This window comes from Rhinopithecus bieti, unplaced genomic scaffold (assembly GCF_001698545.2).
Source record: "Rhinopithecus bieti isolate Rb0 unplaced genomic scaffold, ASM169854v2 scaffold_13348, whole genome shotgun sequence".
NCBI lineage: Eukaryota > Metazoa > Chordata > Mammalia > Primates > Cercopithecidae > Rhinopithecus > Rhinopithecus bieti.
Window position 1 is genome coordinate 2,608,849 of NW_016808764.1, and position 8,686 is coordinate 2,617,534.

Below are 8,686 nucleotides of genomic sequence, written 5' to 3' on the forward strand. Positions count from 1 at the left end.
ACAAAAAACTAGCCGGGCGAGGTGGCGGGCGCCTGTGGTCCCAGCTGCTTGGGAGGCTGAGGCAGGAGAATGGCGTAAACCCGGGAGACGGAGCTTGTAGTGAGCTGAGATCCGGCCACTGCACTCCAGCCTGGGAGACAGAGCGAGACTCCGTCTCAAAAAAATAAATAAATAAAATAAATAAATAAATAAATAAAAAGTTAGGGAAATCGCATATGCCCACTGCAGAAAAAATGAGTTTCATAACCCTAGATTAAAACCATAGCCTTGGCCGGGTGCAGTGGCTCACAGCTGTAATCCCAGCACTTTGGGTAGCCGACCGGGGAGGATCACCTGAGGGTCAGGAGTTCAAGACCAGCCTGGCCAACATGGCGAAACCCCATCTCTACTAAAAATACAAAAATGAGCTGGGCGTGGTGGCGGGCACCTGTAATCCCAGCTACTCAGGAGGCTGAGGCAGAACAATCACTTGAACCCAGAAGGTAGAGGTTGCAGTGAGCCGAGATCACACCACTGCCCTCCTGCCTGGAGGACAGAGAGAGACTCCATCTCAAAACAAAAAAAAAACCATAGCCTTGTTTGAAGAGACAGTCATCTTAAATGACAGTTAATGTACTGCGTACAAACCTATCTCCTCAGGCCCATTTTCATTGAAAGAAAAAAAAAAGTAAACATAACATATGGTGCTGATGCAGATCAGTCTGACATCAAGTAAAGGTTCAATTTAGATCTAACCTTATCTTAAAGATATAAACAAGGCCTGTGGTTCATGCCTGTAGTCCCAGATACCTGGGAGGCTGAGGTGGGAGGATAGCTTGAGCCCATGAGTTCGAGACCAGCCTGGGCAACATAGTTAGAGCTGTCTCAAAAATACAAAAAAAGAAAAAAAAAAAGATAAACATATGCCAAAGCCTATACATCTTGTACAAGAATGGTTCAGCTTTTAGCAGAGTTAAACTAAGCAATATTATCTTCAAGAAATAAACTTACAAGAACAGTAAGCCTTTTAAAATCAAAGATAGGTTTCATCCATTTTATACCTTTTGGTAATCATGCTACTATTATTTGGATTATGCTAGACAACTCTGAAAGCCACATTCATTCTTTAAGGTTTCTAGGATACTCTAAATTTATGCCTTCAGTGCAGTTAAGTAATGTCCTAGAAGCCTGAAAGGGATTTTTAATGCAGCTTTTCAAACATACTCAACCAAAAACTGTTTAAGGAAACAAGGGGCTCTGATTCTCATTATCTGTGCTACCATCTAATACTTTAAGTTGAACAGTACTTTTTAAATATTTAACATGTTTTCAACTGTGCAATTAATTTTGAACTTTGAGACTGGTCCAGATATTCAGCAACATTAAAATACACATGAAATAAATAAAAGATCCACAAACCGTTTTTCTCCAACACTTTTTTTCCCACATAAAGGTATTACTCTATGCATACTGTTGGTACTCAATAAATATTAATACACTAGGTGAATAATTTCTAACTTTACCTAAAAGGAAGAGAATCCCTCAAGTAGCATGGTTTGACATACATATACATACACACATGTCCATAATTAGCTACTGCTAGAATAAAAAATAATTATACTCATCTAAGGGATAACAGCCTTTTTTTTTCAAGCAACAGCCAAGGAAAGACTTCTAACCTGTATGTTTTAGAGAGGATTCTTGATATATACAATCCATTACAGTAAAAAAAATTACAGTAAAAATTTGAGACTATCTTGGCATTTAGCCAAGAGAATTGAATCTCTGGCAGAACCTGAAAGACCTCATAACAATCTCACCTATAAATACTCTGGCATGGACCCTGAGTTCAAACTATAGAGTATTAACAAAGACACAATGTATTAAGGTACTCATTTTGAATCTCAATGACATGACAATCCTTGACTGTCTAATTTTAAATTGGGTTTAAATAATTTCAAATAGGTCTTTGTTTAAAAGGAAGAACAGCACTCGATTAGTTATTTAAAGTTTTTTCAAAACTTCAAGCTCTACATATTTAATATTTTCAAAGGACTCTGAAAAGCACTAATTATAACAAAAACTGTGTTTAGTGTGAGAAACAGATTAGTAACCTGTGTCTTCAATAAAGCTTGCACTTTCTCAATTCAACGCATGCTTGTTTTTTGTTTTGCTTTTTTTTTTTTTGAGACGGAGTCTTGCTCTGTCACCCAGGCTGGAGTGCAGTGGCGCGATCTCAGCTCACTGCAAGCTCCGCCTCCCGGGTTCACGCCATTCTCCTGCCTCAGTCTCCCGAGTAGTTGGCCCTACAGGCACCCGCCACCACGCCCAGCTAATTTTTTGTATTTTTAGTAGAGACAGGGTTTCACCGTGTTAGCCAGGATGGTCTCGATCTCCTGACCTCGTGATCCGCCCCCCTTGGCCTCCCAAAGTGCTGGGATTACAGGCGTGAGCCACCGCGCCCGGCATTTTTTTCCTAACATTACATTGCACTAAGTTGTCAAAGGACATATCATCTATCTACAATGATTCTAAACATTACTTAAAACAGCTCCTAATTTAGTTTATAATTAATTGTTTGACACATCACCTACAATGGTGAAGCAGCAACACACAGTTCCTTGAGGAATGTGAATGAAAGTGTAAGCCACAAGTTAAATCTTTCCATTTACGGTTCATTTTAGGAAGCAACTCAGGTGGTATTTAGAACAAACTTAAGTTAAAATTTATCTCAGGTTGATATGATGTTGGTAATCAGAAGGATGATAAGGTTTACTGATTTACTGCAGAACTGGAATCTCCAATAGGAATTAGTGCCCTCTGGGCCACCTGGGGCCCTACATATCTGGTAAGCTTTAAAAAAAAAAAAAAACTAGTATCTTTAGTAATTGGAAAGATAGCATACTCTAGCACCCTAAACACATGTCATGTATCAAAAGAGAATACTCTTTCAACGTCAAAAGGTGACTGTATTTAATGCAGGTTAACCATCACTCTTTAGATTTAAGTACAACTTGGTGGTATTAATACCAGAGGATGTGGTTAAACAAGACAAGAGCATCTGACAGTCTTGTGAATACTATGAAGACTTCTCATTGGTTTGCAATAATTTCCATGAGCTCAATAGCAACAAGGGGCAGTGGTTACATGGGCTCACTCTTGGGCCAGACTCTGGGTTCAGAACCAACCTGTGTCACCTGATATCACTACACCTTGGGAAGATACTTAACCTCTCCATCCCTCTGTTTAGTCACTGGGTTGCTGGAAGGACTAAGTAAATTAAATCATACAAAACTCTTAGTGCCTGGCACAGAGGTTAGGCAAACAAATATTGGCTATCACAAATATCTGCTGAGTCTTCACATGCTGGATAGCATGATATAACAGCCTTCAAAAAGATATGTCACTTTATATACTGATAATGATAAACACATAAAGCACTGAGTACAAACCTTATTCTAAGCACTTTACACATAACAACTCAGTTAAGCTAAAGTTCTGATGTGACTGTTCCCCAACACACTACACAGTTTGTTCAGAGCGGGGTTTCTATGCTTTTATGTTATTTCTTCCCTCAAACACTTCTTATACTCTGATGACATGCATACATGCCGCCCAGTACTGCTAACCAACTGCTTTGAAACGGGAGAGATTAACCAGCTAACCACCTGTAGGCTTACATGTGACAAAAACACTCAGACATGATAGGACTACTCCAGGAAGTCTCAAAACCTCGGAAGTGGGGCACCACCCTGTATCTAGGTTTTAGGATTGTGTTTAGGAGTCGGGCTGTTGCTGATGTTATGTTCTCTTGGTCTCAAAAGACATTCCGCTTTTACAAAGACCAGATCCACACTTTAAATATAATTGAGCAGAATTCACATTCATCCCAGCATAATACTGAAAAAAGGGGTGAGACAGCAAAGTGTATAATTTTCTCCCTTTCAGTCAATGCTTGAAACTTACATTCTGAAAATACAGTCCTTCTATCAATGAAAACTATTTCCCAAGTGTCATATGATCAACTATGTCAAATGTTTACCAAACATTTCCTGATATCATATACGTAAAATGTAGCAATATATTGAATGTCTCATAACCAACTAAAAACTCCTTCAAATTATGTTTAACATTCAAAATAGATACACCCATTTCTTCTTTAAAAACTATTACCAACATGCCAGCACTTCTGAGCACCTTAAGTGTTAGCACAGACTGAACTCTTCAGAAAGATGAAGAGTTAAATGTAGCGGCCTTTATTTTATCCTGGTCCTCCTTCCATAAAGTTAATCTGCTCCATTTAAGCAAAGGAAAATGAGTTATAATGCAAGTACAATATAATGGAGACTTCGATATAAAAACTTTCTACAAATGCTCCATTTATAATGTTCCAGTTATTTATAGGGTTAAGTAACTTAACCCTATAAATTTTACATTGTTCGAGTTCCACCTCTAGCAGGTAACCAACAAACTGCCATGGGAGCAAGTATTTATAGGGTTAAGTTAATGGGTTGGTCGCATAACTTAATTACACAAATATTTTTAACAGTCAAATATTTAACTTAAAAACGCCAAATTGCACTGTACTCTTATTTTTTTTAATCTTTAAAAACACTCTAAGAGTCTTCTGAAGCCAAAATTAGGAACGTACCCGGCACTATGCAGTCAGAAGCCATTCCAAGAAAAGCTACCATTTAACACTGCTAAATCTAAAATGCTACATAATTCAACGTAAACGTGCACGCACGTGTATGTAGCTAGTCCCATACCCCAGAATCTTATCAATTCCTTCCCCAAACTTGCATATAATCCTCCCTCAAAGCCTCTTGGTGAAGTTAAATTCCTTAACACTCTACCAGGTTAATTGCAACAGCACATGTGCCAAGGAAATTAGTGGTTTTCCTTGCGCTCCCATTTTCAACGGGCACCTACTTGCAATTAAATCTCTGCAACAAAAAAGTTCACCTGAGGCCGTTCTTGCCATTTTAAAAGAGGCCCAGATTATGCTACCTGTCTGTGGTCTTGCCTGAGCTATAATAGTATACCTCCAAAGAGGCTGGACGTGCCCCAAACACCGGCACACCAGACCTGCTGCCAACTTTGCTTGTCACCCCTAGCAGGAAGCTCAACCTAACATGTATACGTTTGTAGGGGTGGCGTGTTCGTGTGTATGTATGTCGGTGTCGGGGGGTGGGGAAGCGGATTACAGGAGAAAGGTGACTGAACACTTTCAACTTGTAACAGAAGTTGTGTTTGTTTTTAATGAGGAGAAAAAAACTAAAACCAACATTCTCTCTTTCCTCCACCTTTTCCAAGCGCAGGAACCTCGCACTCCCCTGGAGTGCACCTTCAGGGCTTAAGGTCCCCGGGGTCACCTAAGCTATCAGCTAGCATCTGATTTTAGCACTCCCGCCTTCCTAGGAAAAACCAGAGGACGCGCAAAGCGTCGGGCCCACCCAGCGGCGCCGCAGGCCGCGCACCGCCGCCCCAGACCCTCCCCGCAGGTACGCTCCCCGCCGGCCTGTCGGAGGTCCCCACTCCCACCCCGGAAAAGGGTTCACCTGAGGCCGCAGGGACAGCCAATGAGAGGTCCCCTCGGCCCCGCCAGCCGCCGCTACCCACCCCGCGCGACCCCCGGTAGCGTCCCCGCTGCCAGCCCCCGCGCGGGTGCCCGCGTCCCGGCCTGGAGGAGAGGCGGGACAACGGCGCCTCCTCTCCCCGCAGGATTACCTCGCAGCGCGCAGCCGGCTTTGTGTTTCCCCTCCCTCCTTCTCCGCAGCCGCCCGGGCTGCAGCAGCCGCCGGATCCGCCGCTGCCGCCGCCTCTTAAGCGCCGCAGAGCCCCAAAGGGTAGGGCGGGAGAAGGGGAGGGGGCTTGAGGAGGGAGGGACCTGGACGCCTAGCCCTGTGCAGCAGGAAGCGGCGACACCTGGGATGCCGACGCCTCTAGCTCTTGCTCTGTGTTTTTAAAAAAATCTAATTTAAACCCCTCTTCTTTCCCTCCCGCCCCTCACACTGGCGACCGTTACGGGCTGGCGGCTGGCGCTCTGGCGGGACTAGCCGAGCGCCCCTCGAGCGTCCCTTGGTCCCGCCCCCTAACGCCCCGCCCCTAGCTCCCCAAGCACCCTCCCCGGTCACGCCCCCAAGGCCCGCCCCTCGCAGCCCCCGACGCCTCTGGCCCCGCCTCTTGGACGCCGTAGCGTCCCGGCCCCGCCTCCTCAAGGCTGCTCCTCTGGCAGCCCCGAGCTCTCTCTGGCCCCGCCCCGAGCGCGCCTCAACAGCCTTGGCCCCGCCCCCGCAGCGCCCTCCGCTCCCTCAAGCGCTAAGTCCGTGAAGCCGCGGCGGTGGGGCCCTGCAGGCCCGGCAGTCGGGAGGGCCTGGTTCGGGGCGGCTGCCTGGCACCTCTTCAACGTCCTCCTCCGGCTGTGCAGCTCGAATCCACTGCGTCCCCGGAGGGCCAGAGGGGGAAACGACCCCGACAGAAATCCGACCGCGAAGGGGAGGAGGGGCGTCTCGGAAATGTCTCCCGCCTTAAATGAGCGAGCCCCCCACTCCTACTCCCGAGGCTGAGCCGCCGCTTTGAGTCAGCCTCGGCCGCCCACACTGGCTGCTGGGGCTTTAGGGGAAGGCCACTGCAAAGGTTCAATCTCCGCACGCCCCCCGTGGGGCCTGGACTTTGCTCTCAGCACAGCTGCCTTCGCGGGCGCCTAGTCCCCACAACCCCTGCTTCACCTCCACACGGGGGGAGGGCAGGGGCTCTCGCTTCTGCTCCATTTGGACCCCTCAAGAGTCTTCACTCCCACTTTGGTTCCCGGCCTCTGAACCTTATGAGAGCTCACTTCTTTGAGGCGAGAAGTCGAGGCATCGCCAAGAACCTTCAAAATGAATGCGGGGCCGGGCAAACTTTGCAACACGCAATTGCAGGGCTGTGGATCCATCCACAGGTGACACCGGGCCGCCCACCCCCGTCGCCCAGACATGTTTCTTTCCTCAGCCTATTCTCGAAATAGACCTCCCAGCGGTGCACACTTTTCTCTGCCACCCACGACTTCCACGTCCCTCCTGCACCAGTACACTTGCAAGCACACCCCTCCGAGCGCCATTCTAGTGATTCACGGTCCCTTGGGCCAACCCCACCCTAACACACACAGCAAACTTCATTCCCCACCCTTATCTCCCTTCGTTTCCAAGGCACTGGCGACAATCCACTTCATTTCCTTTCCTCATCTGCAGACTCGTCCCCCTCGAATACCTCACGCCATCCCGCTCATCTTCATCCCCTCCCTCCTCCCTAAAAATGTGCTAATTAAAATGTAGTTTCCTCTTCCCACATACGAAGTGTAGAAAATGAATCTTGTCTTGGCACAAACGGTGATGTATTTATCGTTTTCTCTCTCCGCTGGACTAAGGCTGTGGAAATTTTAGTCTACCACCATCTCCCATTTGCTCAAAAATCCAACCATGCCTTATTATTTTCAAATACTCTTAACGAATCGTGGGGAAGTCTTCCTAGTTTGGGGGAGAAAATTGTTTAGAAAATGCTCAGCCTGACATATTATTTGGCATTTAAAAATATCTGCAGTATTTGAGAGAGATATTGGGAGTGGCTGGATATTTTCTTGCATTTAAAAGCAAAAAAAAAAAAAAATGAAAAGCTTTGCATGCATCAAGGTTAGCCTTTTTACGAATAGCAAAAAAAGTATCCTAAGGGTACCTATCAGAATATAGTCCCCACTATATTTTGCTAGTCACAAATCTAGACACCCCCACCACCACCAAAGGAAGACAAATTAACATAATCCATTTTAAGCATGTCTGATGAACAGTCTTTTCCATGATCATTCCTTTTCTAACAGTTTCTGGACAAAATAGATAGATCTCCTTACCCACCGAAGATCCAAAGCTTCCTTCTAACCAGGGTAGTAGACGTACGTGTCTGTGTCTTCTGTTCTCTAGGTGTGGATTCTGCAATGCTGCACAGAAACCCACTGCAGCCTCAGACCAACAGCAGCAGCAGCAGCGGCGGCGGCAGCAGCAGCAACAGCAACAGCAGCATTAGCAGCAGCAGCTTCTCTCAATGCTGAGTAGTAAAGTGTTTGACTTAGTAGACTCTACAATTACCATTAGGCACTTGCTTATAAGAGAGGAGGCGGAATCTTTCTTAAAGGAATGGGTTTTGTTTTTCCTGTCTAGTATTGCTTCATAAGAGGCAGAGAGGGTGGAATCAGAGAGTTTTGTGGACTGAGTAAATCAGTACAGCTGTGGGAGGTCAAGGTTAAAAATAACTGGGTGATTGAGGAATGGAGGCAGTGATTTTAGTGTAAGTCAATGAAATGTTAGAAGCACCAGTTTTAAAGAGCCCTGCTAATTTCAAACATTGGGGTTAATGGCAAAATAAAGTTGTATGCCTTGAAACTGATTAGTAATTTCTGCTAATATTTAATTTCCAATAACTGTACTAAAATAATAACTATATAAAGGAAAGTTATTTAGTATTTAATACAAGAATAAAAAGAAAAACGAAGTAAAACTCGTTTATGTGACTAGAAGCAATGGATTCAAGTCCTACCTATAAGCATACTTGGAACTTCAGTGAATACCAGTATTAGAAAATATATTATTGACAGATTTCAATGTGTGCTCATGTGTTATAAAAATTACAAGATTACATATTGAAAAAACAAAATATATCTAAAATAATTTTTGGA

At 44.9% G+C, this 8,686-nt stretch overlaps 2 protein-coding genes across 7 annotated transcripts in view; one reads left to right on the forward strand and one right to left on the reverse strand.

The window, feature by feature from the left end:
• The window catches only part of LOC108538809 (serine/arginine repetitive matrix protein 1-like), a 67,860-nt gene extending 59,780 nt beyond the window's left edge, over nucleotides 1-8,080 (forward strand). Inside the window, exons 4-6 of the mRNA XM_017887103.1 lie at nucleotides 5,401-5,483; nucleotides 5,621-5,828; nucleotides 7,935-8,080. Of these exons, the coding sequence (XP_017742592.1) occupies nucleotides 5,401-5,483; nucleotides 5,621-5,828; nucleotides 7,935-8,062 (419 nt within the window). The 3' untranslated portion in view covers nucleotides 8,063-8,080. The remainder of the gene's footprint in view (nucleotides 1-5,400; nucleotides 5,484-5,620; nucleotides 5,829-7,934) is intronic.
• ADD3 (adducin 3) overlaps nucleotides 1-8,221 on the reverse strand; it is a 138,468-nt gene extending 130,247 nt beyond the window's left edge. For 2 of the 6 annotated variants that reach the window (XM_017887161.1, XM_017887152.1), the window contains exon 1: nucleotides 5,710-6,093. The gene's annotated coding sequence lies outside the window, so the exon portion shown is untranslated. Of the gene's footprint in view, nucleotides 1-5,709; nucleotides 6,094-7,864 lie in introns of those variants that run through there. The other 4 variants (XM_017887154.1, XM_017887162.1, XM_017887153.1 and 1 more) reach the window with 4 other exon arrangements.
• Between the last annotated feature and the right edge of the window lie 465 nt (nucleotides 8,222-8,686).